This window comes from Mastigoproctus giganteus, chromosome 13 (genome assembly GCF_048544385.1).
Source record: "Mastigoproctus giganteus isolate SK-2022 chromosome 13, ASM4854438v1, whole genome shotgun sequence".
NCBI lineage: Eukaryota > Metazoa > Arthropoda > Arachnida > Uropygi > Thelyphonidae > Mastigoproctus > Mastigoproctus giganteus.
Window position 1 is genome coordinate 79,637,970 of NC_143587.1, and position 22,109 is coordinate 79,660,078.

General features: G+C 37.7%; 1 protein-coding gene across 1 annotated transcript; it reads left to right on the forward strand.

The window, feature by feature from the left end:
- The first annotated feature begins 14,961 nt into the window (after window positions 1-14,961).
- Window positions 14,962-19,850, forward strand: LOC150076209 (histone-lysine N-methyltransferase SETMAR). The gene is made up of 2 exons (XM_090387509.1): window positions 14,962-15,462; window positions 18,944-19,850. The coding sequence occupies exons 1-2, from the start codon at window positions 15,358-15,360 to the stop codon at window positions 19,709-19,711; spliced, it is 873 nt and encodes a 290-aa protein (XP_090243635.1). The 5' UTR covers window positions 14,962-15,357; the 3' UTR covers window positions 19,712-19,850.
- The last annotated feature ends 2,259 nt before the right edge of the window (window positions 19,851-22,109 follow it).

The following is a 22,109-nucleotide window of genomic DNA, read 5'->3' on the forward strand; positions in this document are numbered from 1 at the left end:
CTATCATGTCTATGCAGAATTGCAGTCACTTTCTAATTTAATCCTAACGTGTCATTTTTTTTCCGCCCTATCCTGTACTTGTTTAAGTAAATCCTCAGGGCTCCTACTCTTAATATCATCAGTATTAACGTGCAAAACAATATCACCTTCTGTGCTCTTAAAAGGTGGTAGCTGTTCCACATTATATCTGGCATACATACATACTTCTATTCCACCTATCCTTTTCATCCAATATATTTCCCATTTCCTTGATAATAGTCTGTGAGAACAAATTTCTGTTGTTGAGTTGTCTGTTGCTTGAATATAGGCCTTGGTGTTTAGCTGAGTGCTTGATGGGTGCCTCTCTTTTATTCCTTTGAGGCACTTAACCTCCTCATGCTCTTTACACTGAACAACACAAAGGCACCACCCCCTCCTCAGCTGTATTATGTTTGGTAAAGACAGCTTTGCAAAGACAACAAGCAGAGCACATTATAAAACTCTGACCTGTACGAGAACTGCCATTGGTAGTTCTCTCCCAACCCAAGCCAAAGCATTCCCACTACTTTGAGCCTTTTGCCTTGCTGCCCTAGTCTGAGGCATAATTCTGCTTAAAATTTAATATAAGAATACCAAATGAAAACTAAGAGATGAGTATAACAATACTATTTCCAGATTATTTGGTAGAAGTACCCACAATGCATTTTTTAAGTTATATTATGCACTATACAATTATGTTATGAAATCACATTTGTATTGCTATAAATTTACAGTTTATAGAATGAAATACTGTATATTCTTGTCCAATAACTCCAACTTCCTTCCCCCAGTTTATATAGCAGCCATCCACAAAGGATAGTATCAAAAGCTCTACAAAATCTAGATATATATTGTCAATAATATTTTTACCTGTCCCCAACTGTTTAATGACTACATCAAAACAGTTTTACCAGATTATTATCAGGCAAACCTCCACCTACAGAACCCATACTTGGATCTATTCAAGATATCATACTAATACTTATTTCGACAAGTATGATATCTATTCAAGATATCATATTGTTGAAATAGTCCTAAAATCAAAACAATCCATCATTAACCACAGATTCCATAATCTTCCTTACCACAGAAGTCACACTCTCTGACTCACCGTTACCACATTCCTCTGTAGCTTTAACACAATCATTTGTAGTTTAGGGAGACAATAGCACAGTGGCAAACTATTAACTCCCTATCCCTTGCTCCTACGTGATCTTTAAAGCTATTGCTCAACTCTGGTGGTATAGGGTTTTTGCCACTGCAGCACTTTTTAAAGGAAGTAAGCAAACCCTTAGCCATAATTATGAGAGCTTCCCTGGACTCAGGGGAGGTACCCATGGACTGGAGATGTGCAAATGTGACCCCAATCCACAAAGGAAAATCAAAGGGAGACACAGGTAGTTACAGACCTGTTAGTTTAACTTTTGTTCCAGGGAAATTAATGGAGGCACTGGTTAAAAAAGAATTGCAGGATCATCTAGACAAGACTTCAGTTATAGTTCAAACACAGCATGGGTTTGTTAAGGGGGAAGTCTTGTCTGACTAATTTGATTGGATACTATGATGTAGTCACAAAGGAAATGGATGCAAAGAATAACTTTGATATCATATATTTGGATCTTAGAAAAGCCTTTGATACTGTTACATATGGAAGACAGCAGCACAAATTGGAGCAGTGTGGCATTGGAGGAAAATTGCTGCTATGGTTGAGTGGGAGAAGGCAGAGAGTGGTAATCAATGGCCACTGCTCTTCGCTGACTAATAGTAGTAGTAGTGGTGGCATGTGATACAAGAAAGCAAGCGTATGAGCTTATGCAGCATCAGCCAAAAAAAAAAAAAAAAAAAAAAACACACCATTCCCTCCAAATGCCTGTCCAGTTCCTCCTTAAATTTATTCAACCTATCAACTTCCACAACGACAGATGGAAGTTTGTTCCAGCAATTAACCACCTGCTGGCTAAAGGCAAATTTCTGCACATCTATTCTACATCTTTGTTTTCTTAATTTGAATTTATCCCCCTTTAGGTTCGTAATCTGAACAAGTGGAAGGATCCCATCAGAATTCAGCGTGCTCAACCCATTCAAGGCCTTATACACCTCAATCAGATCACTGCACAGGTGCCTAGTCTCCAGCCACTGCAATTTGCAGAACTTAAGCCTCTCTTGGTAAGAGGATCCCTTCTTTACCCTCACCAATCTTGTTGCCCTTCTCTGTACACGCTCAAGCAAATCTACATTCTTCCTAAAATGAGGCCTCCAGACCTGTACACAGTAGTCAAGGTGTGGCCTGACCATTGCCTTATACAGAGGGACAATCACCTCCTTTTCCCTGCTAGCAAAATTCCTATATATCACTGACAAAACCCCATGACAAAAGCCCTGGCAGCCTGTCTGCATTGCTCAGAAAACTTCATATCTGACTGCACAATTACTTCGAGGTCTTTTTCCTTTTCTACCACCTTAAGTGTAGTACCACACAGTTGGCACGTTTTTCTTGGGTTACTTCTACCTATAGGCAATACTTTGCATTTGTCAAGTTTAAACTTCAGTTGCCACTTCTTAGCCCATCTGCCCAAATTTTCAAGATCCTGTTGCAGTATTGGTCCTTGAGGTTGTCACAGACATTCTCTCCGATATGCCAGGCAAGCTGTATTTGCTACCTGGGAGTCTAAACCGCTGATGCAACTGATATTCAGGTGACACTGAAGTCAAGTGGACCCAATTTCGGCAAAGTCCGGACGGTCTGTGAAAGCCAAATCCTCTGCTTGCACCTTCACGATGGTGGAACTGTTAGTAATCTTGGGTATAACCTCCATGCACAAGTACATAGTGGGAGAACACCCAGGTGTGAACCAACGTAAGCAGGGGTCGAGGTGTGGCGGCCCTCTATGTTACCAGGCAGTACTAGGTGGTAGATGACTCTCATCAACCACAACAATACCACCACTTTGCTATTTGGAAGCTTGAAGTGGTGGAACCTATGTTTAGTCTCTAGAGATAAGATCCGGTCAACCCTTCCCTATCTCTTCCATCATGCAGTATGATTGGTGACTTTTGAGGTTATGATGAACATCATGGTGAGATTCAATATTCCTTACATTTCAAGGGTACAGCTCTAAAACGGTGTTCACAGGCTGGCCGCTAGTTAGTACGCCGGACCAAACCTATTGGTAACTCTCTAGGAGGCTTCCAGATCAGCTACTGTATAATCTTGCTGCCTCTACTCTGCCAGATAGTGATTGGAGGAAGTCCGAGTAGTGTGTATGCGGGGAGCATTGTCGAGGCCATGTTATGTCAAAGATCTGGGTATATTCTTACCATGTGTACACCATATCCAAAAATTTCATTACTTCATACAGCATGTCCCACCACTTTTTCTTACTATTGAATACACCATGAATTTTCAAACTTATAGAGCAAGCTTATCTGCGAAAAGATCTAAACCTCTCAAGCACTTCCTAATTCATTTCACAAATATACGTGGTCTCAATTCTAATCTCAACGATGTCCATTTCCACTTGCAGTCTGCCAATCCCCATGTAATATTTTTTCTGACAGAATCTCAGTTATCAGTTGATTCAACCACTTCTCATCTCAGATGCCCAAATTATTCGCTGTATGATTCCTTTCGCCTCAAAGGTGGTACTTGTGCATATGTCCATTCTGATATTCCCTGTCAGAGACTTCACAATTTGGATCCCCTCTCTTTGATCCTCTGTGGCTTAAAATCTCTCTACCTCATTGTGTCAAATTCATCTGTTGTCTCTACCGTTCTCCCAAATCCACTAATCACTTGGAGCTCTTTGACTTCCGCCCTTTGCAACTTGACTTTCTCCAGTCCAACTTTCCTAACAGTGAGATAATTTTCCTTGGTCATTTTAATGTTCACAACTCCAGCTGGCTTCCATTTTCTAGTCACACCGACCCAGCTGGTGGAGATGCTGAGGCTTTTGCAATTACTAATGACCTCGCACAGATTGATCATTTACATACAAGAATACAGGACAATCCTAATCATGCAGCCAACATGCTTGATCGTTTTCTCACAAACAACTCTTCTAAGTACACAGTCGAAGTGAGAGATCCTTTAGGCACTTCAGATCACAACTTGGTGATTGTCTCTTCTCCAATGGAGCCTTTATCTCATGGCTATTCCCAACCAGTTGTTGTTTGGCATTACAAGAATGCAAAATGGGATGACCTGCGAGATTTCTTTTCTTCTTTTCCTTGGTCGGATTACTATTTCAAAACTTTTGATGTCAACGTTTGCTCAGATCGTGTCAGTGAAATTATTCTTGCAGGAGTTGAATCCTTTATCCCACACTCCACTTTAAAATCTCGTCCTTTCACTAAACCTTGGTTTTCCAATAAATTTGCTAAGGCTGTTCAACAGAAGAATTTTGCATTTCGTAATTGGCTTGTTTCTACTTCTTCAGTTTCATTTTCTGTCTACACCAAAGCTCACAACAATTGTAAAGCAGTTATTAATCATTCCAAACTAGAGTTTGAACAGGCTAAGAGTAGAAAACTTGCTTCTTGCCCTAATGGTAGCCGAGCATTCTGGTTTCTTGCCAAAGCTATTGGCCGCAACTTTTGCCCATCTCTGCTCCAAACTCTGTCCAAACCAGATGGTTTTGTCACTTCGGCTAAGGATAAAGCTGATCTGCTAGCATCCCATTTTTCTTCCAACTCATGTATTAATGATCTTGGTAAAACACCTCCCACCTATCCCAACACGCTCCATTCAATGCCTCCTGTGGTCTTCCGTCAAAAGGATGTCAGAAGGAGTTTGACGAATCTTGATGCTAAGAAAGCTCCAGGTCCCAATGATATTTCTCCACTGGTCCTAAAAACCTGTCCTCCTGAACTTACTCCTATTCCTTGCCGCCTTTTTTCACTTTCTTATTCCAAAGGAGTTTTTCCTTCTGCTTGGAAATTTGCTCATATCCAGCCAGTTCCTAAAAAAGGGTGACAAATCCCTCCCATCCAATTATTGTCCCATTGTAATTACTTCTACTCTTTCTAAAGTAGTGGAGAAATCAATTAACCGCCAACTCTTAAACTACCTAGAAACCTTCCGTCTGATCAATGATCGCCAGTATGGATTCCTTCAGTGTCGATCCACTGGTGATATTCTGGCTTACATTACCCATTTATTGACTAATTCAATAGAAAGGTTCGGTGAAACACAAGTAGTTGCTCGTGACATCTCAAAGGCTTTCGATCGTGTTTGGCATAAAGGTCTTCTAAACAAGCTTCCATCTTATGGTTTTCGAACTGTTTTTAGTAATTGGTTATCCAGTTTTCGCTCTGATCGCTCAATAAGGGTGATGGTAGATGGCTCTCTGTCTTTAACTTCTCCACTAATGCCAGTGTCCTCCAAGGTCGAGTTCTTTCCCCCACTCTTTTCCTCTTGTATATTAATGACCTTCTACCATTGACTGGAAATCCTATCCATAGTTTTGCCGATGTAGCACATTGCATTCTACTTTCCTTTTTGAGAAACCTTGCCCTGCTGAATCAGCTTCAACTTCTCGAAAATCTGCTACCAATTCCTTAAATGCAGATCTTCGGGTAATTCTCCAGTGGGGCAAACACAACTTAGTTGATTTCAACCCTTTTAAAACTCAGTCTTGTCTTATATCTCGCAAAAACGGATTCTTCTGCTCCTATGCTTATCTTTAGTGACACTCCAATTTCTAGGCAAAATGATATATCTCTTTTGGGGATTACCCTGACTTCTAATCTCTCTTGGCACAAGCACATTACAAATATTGCTTCCTCTGAATCTAAAAAACTTAGTTTTCTCTTTCGCTCTCGACATTACTTTTCTTCCAAACAGCTGCTCACTCTGTATAAATCGCAATTCCGCCCTGCCATGGAATATTGTTCCCACATCTGGGGTGGTGCCCCCAAAGCCTCTCTCAGGCTTCTTTATTCCATTCAGAAGAGGGCAGTTAGGTTAATTAATGATTCATCTCTAACAGAGTCTCTCCACTCACTGTCTCATAGACATACTGTTTCTGCTGCATGCCTCTTCTACAGATACTTCCATGGGAACTGTTCTTCTGACTTGGCTTCTATAATTCCCGCTCTCTCTTTCAAAACAGTCTGAACACGTCGCACCAGCCAACATCCATTTTGCATCCAACTTCAAACTCCCAGAACCAACTTTTCATCTTCCTCGTTTATTCATTCAATTGTCGTTTTCTGGAACAACCTTCCTTCATATGTTTTTCCTGAAAATTACAGTCTACAGGAGTTCAAGTCCAATGTCAACAAATATCTTCTTTCGTCTTCTCAACCTCCAACCCAAGCACGGTACTAAGTACTATAGGTTCTAATACTTCTCGTGTTTGGGATTAACATAAAAAAATAAAAAAAAAGTAGCACACTGTCATTAACAACCTTGCCAACCTTTGTATCATATGCAAACTTCGACACTAAGCCTGATATACCTTGATCAATGTCATTGATAAATATACAAAACAACAGTGGACCCAACACCGAGCCCTGAGGGACTCCACTAATAACATTAGTCCACGAAGAGCAGCATCCATTGATTACCACCCTCTGTCTTCTCCCACTCAACAATCCTTTTTTTTATCCATTGTAGCAACTTACCCTTAATACAAGGCCTTTTACCCTTAATACCATTCTGCTCCAATTTATACTTGTATAAATTTATTTATAATTTATACCAGTTTATAATTTATAACAGTCTTCCATGTGCAACAGTGTCAAAAGCTTTCCTGAAATCCAAATATATGGTATCAAAATTATTTTTTGTATCCAGTTCCTTTGTAACCACATAATATCCTATCAAATTTGTCAGACAAGACTTTCTCTTAACAATCCCATGCTGTGTCTGAATTATTGCTGCAGTTTTGTCTAGATGATCCTGCAATGCATCTTTAACCAGTGACTCCATTATTTTACCTGGAACAGAAGTTAAACTAACTGGTCTGTAATTACTCGTGTCACAATTCGATCCTCCTTTGTGAATTGGGGATACATTTGTACATCTCCAGTCCATGGGAACCTCTCCTGAGTCCAAGGATGCTCTCATAATTATGCCTAAGGGTTTGCTTAGTTGCTTTGCCGCCTCCTTTAATATAACTGGAAAGATGCTATCCACCCCAGGTGCCTTTCTTATGTTTAACTTTAACAATTTCTCCTCTACTTTGTTCTCATTTATTACAAAATCATTAAGCACCCTGCTACAGTTTGATAACCTTCTGCCATTTTCGAACCTTAATAACTCCTCATGTGTGAATGTAGATGCAAAATACTCATCGAGTTTGTTTGCTATCTGAGCAGGATCATCAACAGTCGAACCATCGATATCAAGTGGACCAATCAGATTCATCCCCTTCCTTTTAGAGTTTATATAAGTAAAGAAATCCTTGTTGTTTTTCTTAGCATCCTTTGCCAAAGATTTCTCATAATTTGCCTTCGCCTGCCTAATCTCCTTTGTGACCTGATTACAGACTAGCTTTTATCTGCCATTGGCTTCTGAGTCGCTTGATAATTTATATGCATCCCATGCATTTTTGTTCTCCGTCACGAGCCTCATTAGTTTATTTGATAACCATTTAGGCCTAAACCTTGAACAATATTTCTTAATAGGTATATGAAACATTTAGTAGCTTCCATGATTAATTCCTTGAATGCTTCCCACTTAGAATTTACTGTTGGTAACATCGTCAGTTGATCCCATTGTACATTATTTAAAAACTGTCCGAGACCACTATACTCACCTTTACGGTAGCAAAAATCCTTTCCTTTACCCCAGATGATAATTATATCTTTAAGTAAATCCCACATCAGTAAACTGTGATCACTGCCACCTAGTGGTTCCTGTATCTGCAAATTCTTAATACACGAATGATAAATAGCAGCATGTTCAAGAGGCAACCATCTCTGGTTGCCTCTTGAACATGCTGCTGCAGAAAACAATCATCAAATAAATCCACAAAAGTCTTACTAGTGTGTGAGTGACCAACCCACAAGCTACAATCAATATCTGGGAAGTTAAAATCCCCCATTATAAGGCATTCTTATTTACTAGCCCACTATTTCTCTGTACAGTTGTTCATTGTACTCATTTGAGTCATTAGGCCTATAACGCACTCCTACTCTTATTTTTGCTTTCGCAGTGCTTATGTCACACCAAACTGACTCAACTGTGCACTGTTCATCTATATCAACTGGATGCACTTCTTTTGATTTTGTTTTTCTTAATTAACAGCATGACACTTTCTCCCTTCCTATCCTTTCTATACACATTGTACTCCCCAAATTCCAATTCTGTATTCCTAATATCAGTGTTACACCAAGTCTCTGATATCCCAACAATATCCGCCTTTGATGCCTTGACCAACACTTCAAATTCATCAAATTTATTTACTATACTTCTATTATTGGTATACATGCACCTATTCCTATTCCATTAATATTATCAGTGGAGTCCCTCAGGGTTCAGCGTTGGGTCCATTATCGTTTTTTGTATTTATAAATGATATTGATGATGGTATATCAGGCTTAATGTCCAAGTTTGCAGACGATACGAAGGTTGGCAGGGATGTTAATGACACTAATGACAGTACACTGCTGCAACAGGATCTAGAAAAGTTGAAAAGTAGAAAAGTTGAGCAGATAGGCTAAGAGGTGGCAAATGAAGTTTAACATTGACAAATGTAAAGTACTACATATGGGAAGCAGTAATCCCAGAGTAACGTATCAACTCTGTGGTACCACACTGACAGTGGTAGAGAATGAAAAGGACCTGGGGATAATTGTGCAGGCAGATATGAAGTTTTCTGAGCAGTGCAGACAGTCTGCAAGAGTAGCTCATGGTGTCTTGTCAATGATATATAGGAATTTTTCTAGCAGGGATAAAGGAGGTGATTATCCCCTTGTATAAGGCAATAGTCAGACCACACCTTGAGTACTGTATACAGGTCTGGGGGCCTCATTTTAAGAAGGATGTAGAGCTGTTGGAACGAGTACAGAGAAGGGCAACAAGATTAGTGAATGGAACAAAGGGTTGCTCTTACAAAGAAAGGCTTAAGTTTTGCAAATTACAGTGTCTGGAGACTAGGCACCTGCGAGGGGTTCTGATTGAGGCGTATAAAGCCTTGAATGGTTTGAGCATGCTAAGTGCTGGTGGGATTTCCTCTTGCTCAGTATAATCAACTAAGAGGGCATAAATTCAAATTGAGGAAAGACAGTTGTAGGATAGATGTGCAGAAGTTTGCCTTTAGCCAGCGGGTGGTTGATTGCTGGAACAAACTTCCATCTGTCGTTGTAGAAGTTGATAGCTTAAATAGATTCAAGGCAGAGCTTGACAAACATTTGGAATGAGTGGAAATAAGGGTTTTTTTTTTTTTTTTTTTTTTTGCTGATGCTATATAAGCTTGCTTTCTTGCTTCATGTGCCTTTGCTAATGCTAACAGCTATTGCTGAACTCTGGTGGTATGGAGTTTTGGCCACTGCAACACTTCTCCAGTATAAGGGGTCTTTGCAGAGTCTAAGGACACACTCATTAGCATTCTCAACAGTTTGATATACTCAATTAGGAAATTGGTTTCCTGTGAATAACTGCAACCAATTAAGGGACCTATTTAATTTACTCTCTTCTTTTTTGCATTCACATATGTGAAGAACTCTGTCCTCATTCTTAACTCTTTTCTATCAATTTATCATAATCAGCTTTCACCTGTCGTACCCCATCGGTGCTTTGTTACACATTCTCTTATAATGCTCATACAAATCGGAATCATGTGATTGTAACTGGCCCTTGCTCATTTCTTTTGCTCTATTAAACTCGTAACTTCACCCGTCATCCATTTTGGCATCTTATGTTTGCAGACCTTGACCACTACTATATGTTTGCAGCTTCAAGGATAAATCCCTTGAATATTTCCCACGGCATATTTGTATCTGACATCACACAATAGCCTCTCCAATTAACTGAACCCAAAAAATATCTCATTCAATTATAATTGAATGAGATGTTCCTTGAAACTGAAGTTCCTACATTTATCCTTGACCACATAGGTGTCTTTAGATACAACTCCTTTATGGAGAATAGTGAGAAGACAACCACTTCAACCTGCATAGATTGTAAGTTGCCTTAATTTCTTAAAGGATTACAGATATTCTCAGACATTTCCAGTGTGTATGTTTGTGTGCTGATGGCATAATAAGGATAACAGGGACATCTGAGACCAATCTGTAATCCATTAAGAAATTAAAATATAGATTATACTCTACACAGGTTGAAGTACTTATTTTCTCACTATCAATTTACCTGCACTTTCCACTTTCAATTTACCTGCAATGCTATCCATTAAAAGAATAACTTAATAGTATTATGGTCACTGCCTATCAAGTTTTTAACACAGTTAGGCTCCTTGGTGAGAATCACAGATCTGTAATATTAGAGTTCCCCTTATTCTCTTTCTCTCACAAATAAATATATATGTGATCATCTCAATGATGTCCATTTCCACTTGCACCCTGCCAAGCTCCACTTACTTAGGTTAATCAACCAATAATTGGGATTCTGACAGAAACCCAATTATCAGTTGATTCAACCGTTGGTCATCTCAGTTTTCCTCAATTTGGATTCTCCTCCTTTTGATCTTCTCTGACTCAAAATCTCTCTACCCCATTCTGTCAAATTCATCTGTGCCTCTATCAATCTCCCAATTCTATTTATCAGTTGGATCTCTTCAACTTCCTTTCTTTGAAGATTTGACTTTCTCTAGTCCAACTTTCCTAACAGTGAGGTAATTTTTCTAGGCAGTTTTAATGTTCACAACTCCCACACGAGCTAGTTATTGTTAGTGACTCAATTGTCAGGGAAACAAGAAATAAATTGTGCAAAAAGGATAGGTGGTATAGGACCAGGGTATGTTAGTTAGTTAGTTATTTGGTTTTTAGGAGCATTAGCAACTAAGGCCATATTGCTCTGGGATATGCAGTGGTCATTCCCTGACCTTTCCACATCCTCTGTATTTGGTGGTGACGGGCTCAAACCCCGGTCTAATCAAGAAGCATGTGCTATGCACTGCTGCTCCTTCCCACCTGGCTACGGAGGCGCCCCAGGGTATGTCTGCCAAGGGCAAAGGTTGATGACGTTGTAGAATAGATAACATCTTTTAAGGGCACAAAAGGTGATATTGTTGTACATATTGGCACTAATGACATTAAGTGTAGGAGATCTGCAGATTTACGAAGCAAGTACAGGTCAATGCTGAAAAAAAAGTTGCGAGTTAAGGTAAATTTAAGTGTCTGCAATCCTGTCCAGACATGACAGCTTTGTCAATCAATTCGGCCCTGTAGACATTGTGCAGGGCTCATGGGGTAGAATTTTTCTCAGCATGGTCTGTGCTTGTTAACAGGAGAGATTTTTTCTACAGGGATGGGATACACTTAAATAGAAAGGGTGCAAGATTATTTGCTGATGCTATCGAGGCAATGTTAGGTGGGTAGGAAAACTGCTAGCTTGGGAGGGATTCACAGACTAATAGGTTAACAGAAGCCGCAACCAGAGGTGGAAATGATGAAGGGAGGAGGGGTTATACTGTTAGTTAAGAAACACAAAATCTAAGGAAGTGCATCCAGTTGACATACATGGCAGTGCAATGTTGAGTCACTTTGGTGTGACATAAGCACTGGGTAATCAAAAATGAGGATAAAGTTTGTTATAGGCCTAATGACTCTGATGAGTACAATGAACAATTATATAGAGAAATAGTGGGCCAGTAAATCAGAGTGTCTTATAATGAGTGATTTTAACTTCCCAGATATAGACTGAACTTGTGGGTTGGTCACACACTAGCAAGGCTTTTGTGGATTTATTAGATGATTGTTTTCTACAGCAGCAGCATTTTAGAGAGGCAACAAGGAGTATCACTCTTGATCTGATTATCAGCAGTGATTATTCACGCATCAAGAATTTACAGATAAAGGAACCACTAGGAGGCAGTGTACTGATGTGGGATTTACTTAAAGATGTAACTAACATCAGGGGTAAAGGGAAGGGTTTTTGCTTTCATAAGGACAACTACAGTGGTCTAAGAGATTTTTTAGGTTCTACACAGTGGGACTAACTGATGATGTTACCAACAGCAAATTCTAAATGGGAATAATTCAAGGAAGTAATTTTGGAAGTTACTAGGCTTTTGTTCCAACTAAGAAATTCTGCTCTAGGTTCAGGCCCAAATGGATGTCACATGGACTAATGAGACTCGTGGCAAAGAAGAAAAATGCATGGGATGCAGATTAATTGTCAGGCCACACAGAAGAATCTGGTAGATACAAGCTAGTCTGTAATCAAGTCACAGAGGAGGTTAGTCAAGCCAAGGCAAATTATGAAAAATCTTTGGCAAAGGATGCAAAGACTGCTTTACTTATATAAACTCTAAAAGGAAGGGGATGAATCAGATTGGTCCACTTGTTATCAATGGTTTGACTGCAGATGATCATTCTCAGATAGCTGCCAAACTAAATGAGTATTTTGCATCTATATTCACACATGAAGAGTTATTCAAGGAGAAAAGGGCCAGATGTTTATCAAACTCTAACAGGGAGTTAAATTATTTTGTAATAACTTACAGCAAAGTGGAGGAGAAATTACTAAAGTTAAACATAAGAAAGGCACCTGGGGTGGATGGGATCTATCTGGTTATATTAAAGGAGGCAGCAAAGTAAGTAAGCAAACCCTTAGCCATAAGTATGAGAACATCCTTGGACTCAGGGGAAGTCTCACAGACTGAAGATGTGAAAATGTATCTCCAATTCACAAAGGGTGACACGAGTAATTACAGACTTGTTAGTTTTACTTCTGTTCCAGGGGAAATAATGGAGTCACTGGTTAAAGAAGTATTGCAGGATCATTTAGATAAGACATATAGTAGTGGTCATTTAGACAGGGTAGGAAGAGAGGAGGGGTTATGCTGTTAGTTAAGAAACACAAAATCTAAGGAAGTGATTATAGAAATCTAAGGAAGTAAGAAGAGGTGCATGTACACCAATGCTAGGAGTATGGTAAACAAATCTGATGAGTTTGTAGTGCTGATTAAGACAGCCAAGGTGGATATTGTTGGGATATCAGAGACATAGTGCCACTCAGATATAAGGGATGCAGAATTGGAATTTGGGGAGTACAATGTGTACAAAAGGTTAGGAAGGGAGGAGGGGTTATGCTGTTAGTTAAGAAACACAAAATCTAAGGAAGTGATTATGGAAATCTAAGGAAGGAATCATTTGATTATAACTGGCCCTTGCTCATTTCTTTTGCTCTATTAAACTCATAACTTCACCCGTCATCCATTTTGGCATCTTATGTTTGCAGACCTTGACCACTAATATATGCTTGCATGACTAATCAGTCATTTATTTAAAAGAGACACTGCTATGATAGCCTGTCTGGGCATTTGCTGGGCCTTCATCAGCCAACAGGTGGTCCCTTTTAAATAAACAACAGATTAAACTTGGCAATGCCATTTGGACAGTGCAAAATGGGAAAACTGTTGTAAAAGCAAAGTTTCTTTTGCTGTGAACGATTTAAGTGGCCAGTTTAAATACTGCAAGCACAGCAAAAATTAATTATACTAACATGAGGCAGTAAACAAATCAATGAGGTATTTGTTTTCAATTTTCTCAGCCAGAAATTTGCCAAGAGCTCAAAAGTTAGGTAATACAGTAATATGAAAATTATTTTTTTTCTTTATACTCTTGTTCATTGAATTTTATATGGCGGAAAAAAATTACTTAGAATGTACCGAAGTACAGGAGAACATACTGCAAAAGAGAACCGATTAAGCCGACCGGGCTAGCCGGGTGGGTAAAGTGCCTGCCTGGCAACCCAAAGGTCGCGGGTTCGCATCCCGCCTCGGGCTTGGATCAAAGTACTGCAAAAACCTTGGGAGGTGCATTATGGCCACAGAAGCTGATGCGCCAACAACTACAAAAAAAAAACGATTATTTCTCTTTCGTGATTTTATCCAATGATGTACTGTGCCAACCGATTTCAATAAAATCTATTTCGTAACTGACAAGAACGCTCGAATAATTTACTATACAGACGCGGCCTTAGGGTATTTGGCACCCTTGAGATACTTTTATTATATATTATTATAAAATATTTTGAATTTCGACCCCCAAAGACGCTGGCACCCCTATGCCTTGCTTACTACGCTTACCGTGTTCGGCCGGCCCTGTATTGGCATGACTTATTCTTTTGTACTTCTGACAAGTAGCAAATAAATTGATATTATTACTGTATTATTATGAAATAGGCAGTGTTTCAAGCATCTAGATCAGTGGTTCGCCAACCGGCTGCCGCGAACATCCTGAAAATTTATTTTTGATGGATTCAATGAAATGCAATCAGCCGAGAAACGAACTTCGTTGAATTCCCCCGCATAGCTTTTCAATTCGGATAACTGGTCGGTTTGTTAACCGGCTATCTGCGGTAAATTTAGTAGAATTTATTTTACAGTAAAATTAGTTGAGAGATTAAGTACTACTACTACCAAATTTACATTCATAAGTTTGGGAGCCTACATCATCACCCCGCCCAGATTATGATCTTGTTTAAAAGGATGTGAATCATCACAAAACAAAACGTCAGAGAACCACGGCTCTAGATTCACACAACGTAGATATGGAACAACGTGCTGCATGCGACTATTGAATGCTCATATAGTTTCGTAAAGTTGTAACAGCACATTCTAAGTTATGAAAAAATGGTATTTCAACACTGCAAATAAGTAGAGCACCTGCCTCCAAAAATCACTTTAAACAGCTAATAAGCGTAAAGCATCACCCCAAAATATCGTGCACTGCCCCCATCTAACGCTTTAAATCAACCGTCAAAAACATCACGTGATCCTTGAATAACCTATAGCGCACCAACGTATCATTCCGGCACCTCTGTGATTCCTGGGAGCGATATGCATTTTCATTGCTTTCGTCTAACTGTAAAGACTCATTACTTTGAATAATCATTGGCTTTTTTCTATATTTTTATTTTCAACTTTCGAATCCTATTCCGTATTGAACATCCAGTTATTTGTGATTTTCGGATAGCAACGAATGCTTCCTACCACAAATTAATCCCTAAATCTAAGACTCTACATCCAGTATTCGTTACTTCCTATTTGGTTACGTATACATAGTTAATCGCACATCACTAATTAAAAGAGTTATATTGGAAAGTAGGGGGTGGTATATATATTTGTTGAATTATGGCCGCAGCAGTTTTACTCTGAAGGGAAGAGAGTTTAATAAACTTACAAATACTTCACCACTTAATTTTAGGCTATGTCTTCCTTTAACTTGTTTGTGGAAGATATTAGTGATGGCTTAGAGAGTTGTCCTATATCGCTTGTAAATGATATTGATTCTGAAAATCCACCGAATATTACGGTAAGCAATTTTGATTACAAAAAAAAAAAGTATATTCCTATTCAGTTGCGTTTTTATAGTAAAAAATAACTACATTATGCCATCTTTTAAAATATAACATATATATTTTTACTTAATTTTTTGAGAAGTAATATGTGAGTATTGTTTGGACTTTATGTCAAGATATTTACGATATTGAACTTTGAACTCCTTTTGTCTGAATCAGCATGTTAGTAATGATAATTAGGTTTTAAAGGGCAATCTTCTTTTTTTTTGGGGGGGGGGGGGCTAACATAATGAATCCAAGGATGCTCTCACAGTTATGGCTAAGGGTTTGCTTACTTCGTTCGCTGAAAAATAAATGTTCCACACCTTATTATTATAATTAGGCATATGGTGCAAGGAAGACAGGTTTTTGCTGCACCAACCAAAAAAAAAAAAATAATAATTCTAAGTTACCCTGAGAGAGAGAGAGAAAGAAGTAGGTGGGAATCACCAAGGAAGAGAAGAATGATGATATCCACTCAGGACTCTGGGTGTGCCAAGCCCATTTACCAGATGTGAGCCCTTGGGGTTATTAAATATAATTGGATAGATCTCATCGACCCCAGATGCCTTTCTTATGTTAAACTTCAATTTCTCATCCACTTTCCTCTCAGTTATTACAAAATCATCTAGCTCCCTGTTTAGTTTGATAAACTTCTGGCATTCCTTTCCCTAAAGAATTCCTCGTGAATGTAGATGCAAAATACTCATTCAGTTTGTCAGCTACCTGAGCAGGATCATCAATAGTCGAACCATCGATATCAAGTGGGCCAATCTGATTCATCCCAGTACTTCTAGAGTTTACATAAGTAAAGAAGTCTGCTGTTTTTCTTTGCATCCTTTGCCAAAGATTTCTCGTATTCTGCCTGCCTTTGCTTGCCTACCCTCCTTTTGTGACTTGATTACAAACTAGCATATATCTACCATAGACTTCTGTGTCACCTGATAATTTATATGCATCTCATGCATTTTTCTTCTCTGCCATGAGTCTCATTAGTTCATCTGACATCCATTTAGACCTAAACCTTGAACAGTACTAAGGTTTTGTAAATTGCAGTCTCTTCTGAAAACTAGTCATTTTCATTGTGACCTAATTTGAAGTTTTTAAGGTTTTAAAAGAGTTTAGTAAACTAAATGCTAATGGTATCTTTATTCTTTCTCAGATGACACACTTGCAAGGGAGCTTAAAATTAAATTTAAAAATAATAGTTGCAAATAGATGTGCAGAAATTGACATTCAACCAGAGTTGTTGATTGTTGGAATAAAGTTCTGTCTGGTGTTGTAGAGGTGGATAATCCAAATGAATTTAAATAGTTTGAACAAATTATAAAAGAAGTAAATGAAGAGGGTAAAAGGTGTTTTTTTTTTTTTTCCTCCTCCTCTTCATCTCTCTCTAATGCTCAATAAGCATTGCTTTTGCTTAAGAAATGTGCTCCAGTTCTGGAAAACCATAATGGGAGATGATTGTGCTACAAGGTTTTCCAGACTTTGGGCATCAGAATTTCATTAAATGTCATCATATTTACAATATCCAGCAATGTCATGAAGCTTACTTCTGAATACTTCTCCCTCCCCCAATACTTCCACAGGAAAAAGTTTTGAGTAGCCACAGGTCAGCACACTACTGGAAAACAGAAAGGATAGTCTCATATGGCTTAATTTTTCTTGCAAGCAGCCAACTTCCACTTATCATTTATCATACATTGAGGTGGAATATAGAATGTTTTCCAGAATTTAAAACGTTATCTAGATATTGGCAGTGGATACTCTCAAGCATATCTTAGGAAAGAATCTATTTCATGCTGTGAGGTAGTTTCTTATGTATTTCCAATAATTTTTTTTGTGGAGAAATTAATGATTTCAAGTATATAATTATAAGCTAAATTATTCACAACATGGCAGATAACCCTGTCTTTATTTATCATGAACAGGGATTAATGGACTGCACGTAAAATCTTCAGTGTGAGAAGTCATCACTGAAACTTCTGCAGTCCAATATTGATAATAGGTCTGTCGCAGTTAAAATAAATGTTCCACATAAAACATCAATATGCATGAATAAGAATGATCATGATTTCATTATTTATGTTTATTATAAATCTCTGAGAATAAATAAGAGCAAAAGATTATATTTAGTAGTGGCAAATGAATAAGCAAGCTTATACAGCATCAGCAAAAAAAAAAAAAAAATTGCCATATTATCTGTCCATCCCGTCTAATAGTTTGTCTAATTTTTCCTTGAATTTATTCAAATTACCAACTTCTCAAACACAGGTGGAGGTTTGTTCCAATAATGAACTATCTGCTGGCTGAAAGTAAACATCTGACATCTAACTATCCTTCCTTAATTTGAATTTATGCTCCATTATGTGTAGTCTGAGCAAGAGGAAGGATAGCTTCAGCATTGAGCTCCAATCTATTAAAAGCTGTAAACACCTCTGTCAGATCTTTGCAGGGCTCTTAAGTTGCTGCACTTTGCAGAACTGAAGTCTTTCCTGGTAAGAAACCCTTTTTCTTCTTCTTACTAATCTTATTGCTCTTCTCTCACCACACCCTTCCATCAGATTCACATTTCCTAAAACGAGGCTTCCAAATCTGTATATAGTACTTGTGATATGGCCTAACCATTGTCTCATATGGCAGGATTAATACCTTCTTATCCCTGCTGACAAAATTTCTGTATATTATTGACAAAAGCCCATGAACTGTTCTGGAAACCTATCTGTACTGCTCAAAAAATATCATATCTGACTGCACAAGTATCCCCAAAGCTTTTTCATTCTCCCTTACCCTGAGTGTGTTCACACAGAGCAAAATAAGTTGGTATGTTAATTTGAGATTAATATGAAATTATATAGAAGAGTGGAATATGCTGAATTACTTTTAAATAAAGGTGCACTATAGCCCCACAGCTTATGTGCCATTAAACCTCCATAACACATACACTTTTAAATAAACAGCTCTCTCCAGTAATGAGTATATTTCTGTTTAATTAAATGGGTTAAACTCTTAACTGAAAGCTGACAAAACATTTGAACGAAGTTAGTTTTATTATAGTTGAATTCATTTATGAAAATATAAAATAATGTGATCTATAGGTAGAGGATAAATGTAAAGTTAAGTAAATGTTTCTCTTACAAGTAACCAGTTTTTAATTATGTCATTCAGTTATTTTCCATGTACTGAGCTGCTCAGTATGTGGTGAAAATCTGTTTGTTTTTAAAAAAAGTTGCTTCTCTCTCTCTCTCTTTTACAACCAGCTAAGTAAGATGAATTCTCAATAATACAGTCAGTACTATATTTAGCAGTTATGTGGGCTCAAAAAAAGCAATGTTCCATTGCACCACTAACTACCCTCTTATATTAGGTCTCTCTCTGTGTATGTGTATTTTTCTACTATAAATTTTTCCATATGTAATATTTTGTAGAGATGTAATATTTTGTATACAATTTCAGTACATTGCAAGAAATATTGCTGGCCCAGGAGCAAGTCAAGATGAGTTCGAAACATTTTTTCCAGGATGTAACTGTAATGGAGTTGAATGTTCTGACTCCTGTTCCTGTCTTACAAGGTTTGGCCTCAACTATGATAAAAATAAGTGCCTACTCCCTGTTAATGCTAGACAGTATGGCCATCCGGTCATAGAATGTTCACAGTTTTGCAGCTGCCAGAAAAAATGCACCAATCGAGTAGTTCAGCATGGAATCCAACATAAACTTCAGATCTTTAAAACTAAGGCAAAAGGATTTGGTGTCAGGACAGTAGAACGAATACATGGGTATAGTTTTGTGTGTGAATATGCTGGTGAAGTAATTGATAAAACTGAAGCTCAGAGAAGAGCTAGAGCACGTGATTCCCAGGACAACAATTATATTTTTGTCCTTAGGGAACATGTGCAGCATGGTAATATAATTGAAACAATTATTGATCCAGCAAAAATTGGTAATGTAGGTAGATTTTTAAATCATTCGTGTTCTCCAAACTTATTTATGTTGCCAGTAAGAACTAACTGTATGGTACCAAAATTGTGCCTTTTTGCATCTTCTGAGATTTCTCCTTTGGAAGAACTTTGCTATGATTATGGTGGTGGAGTTAGTTTTCCAGATATTACACAAAACTGTGAAATTGATGAAGTAAAAAGCCAAAATCTAAAAGCTTGTTATTGTGGTTATGAAAATTGTAAGGGTACACTGCCTTATGATCCCTTACTGTTTAGTGAGTGAAGACCACAACAGAGGGATTTATAAAATATATTTCTACTGCAAAATGAGCTTAAAAGATCTACACAAAGTAAGGAACAGGAATGTCTTGCAGTGAGTTTAACCAGTTAGTAAAAAGACTATAGGCATCAAACGATGTGTATGCAGGCATATGTGTTTTTCTAAAAAAAAATTAGAGAAAAAATTTTGGATCAAAAGTTAGACCCATTTTTATACTCACTCAAGGCTAAAAGTCATATACTTACTGTACTGAAAGATGTCACAAACCAGGTATCGAAAAGCAAGAGTTATAAAGAACTGGTTGAGATAGAATTGGGAAAGAATTCAAATTGTCTACTATATAAAGAAGTAAGAATTCAAACCCTATCCTGAAAAATTCTCCTCTCCTCCCTTTTGAATCGGAGATCCTCAGAGAGAGAGAGAGAGAGAGAGAGAGAGTCAAAAGTAGAAGGGAATCACCAAGAAAGAGAAGAATGATGATATCCTGCTCAGGACCCTAGGTGTGCCACACCCATACTCACCATATGTGAGCCCCTGTTTTTATACAATGCATATTTCAGTGACATAAAAGTTTTTTGTATTGTTGGGAAGATGTGCACAGTGATTTCAAATTTGGTTGGGCCAAAACCACAACAAGTTAGTTAATGTATACAGTGTGTTACATTTTAGGCAATTAGAAAAAAATAAATAATTCAGAATATATATATATGTACTGTATAATGGAAATTAAAGTAAAATAAAGAGAATGGCAAACGTAAGAGGTAGTGTTAGCATATCCATCGACATGTGCCAGGAAAACAATGTAAATTAAATTAAATTAAAGGACAGTAAGAAGGATAAGTGCTGCAAACAAAAATAAAACAAAAACTAGAAGTGTGGGGGGGGGTGAGAAAAAGAACTAACCTAAAAAATTACATATTTTTTAGGTACATATTCTATCCACATTTTTTTTCTTGTTTTTTTCCCTCACTTGTCTTTTTCTTGTTTTATTTTATTTGCTTTTTGCAATACTTATCCAAAAGCTACATTCAAAAAGTTCCCAGAATTTTGCTATAAAAGTTCATTGAGTAAACAGTTGGGCTTACTAACCTAATCAGCTTTAAAGTACCTTCCTTCTGTGCATGCGTGCACACACACACACACACACACACACACACACACACACACACACACACTTCTCCATTAGTCTTCCCAAGTCTTGGAACATTCTTTAAAATAGTGTAGTTTTTTTTTTTGACACCAGCTATTAAGTGTTTCAGCTGTATGGTCAGAATAAATTAAAAACAAATTGCTGAAATATTGTTGAAGTCGAATCAACTCCACATGACTGATTCTGGGTTAAAGGGATTGTGCACCGCAAATATCTTACAGTAGGACACATGGTTAACCAGTACTTCTATAAAGATATTCTGAAGTGCATAAGAATAATATTTTGTCATAAGAGATAGCCAGTGGTTACATGGTCCAAGTTGTTTGCACTTAAACACCCAAGGATGTTCTACATAAGGGATGCTAAGGCAACTAGCATCTTTTCACTGGGGGAGTGAGTGACAATCTCTCACTCACTCCCCCAGTGAGTGAGAGATTGTCATTCACTGGGGGAGAGATAAATAATCAGTGTGTCTAACTTGAGAGATAAATAATCGGTGTGTCTACCAAGTGAATGGATTGCTTCTTGCTACTGTTGTGAGTTACTCTTATGCATATTGCTTACTAACTAATAATTTAATTTTTGTATTTGAATGATTTGTGGGTTTGAATTCATAAGAGTAAAAAAAAAAAAAAAAAAAGAAAGTGTAAAAGAAAAAGGTGCTGCAACATCCTCCTCCCTCCCTTCCAAGGGTAGCATTTCTGCTCAAGGAGAGACAAAAGCTGCTAACTTTGCTAGCTCCAGTACTGGATAAACAGCCTTAATCTGACTCAGATATACATTTGATATCTAAAAGGTTATCTAAAGACCTAATCTAGTCATTCCATGATGATTCCTTTGGGTTTACAGTGCTTCTTTATGACTATGGTGAACATATCAGTATATCTTGTTAATATTTTAGCTATCAGAATTATACATGCTAATTCTTTTGAGATTTTTAATTATATAATATATAGCAGCAGGTGTAAACAACATCTTTAGAATGTCTAGATATTTGGTAAGCATTGCTTCTGGGGAAAAAGAATAATTTACACAAAGTGTAGATTTATTGAAACAGTTTATTGCTGGTTTTGTCTTATTTCTACTTCATCCGGCATTTGTTCCTTTCTACATCATTGTGGAGAAGGCACAGATGCAAGTGGCTCTCAGCAGTTTTTGGATTCCACATCTAAAACAAAATCAAGGCATAGTCATTAATTCCTATCGTAATGAACATATGAAAAAAAGCATAATAGAAATTTTCACTTTATT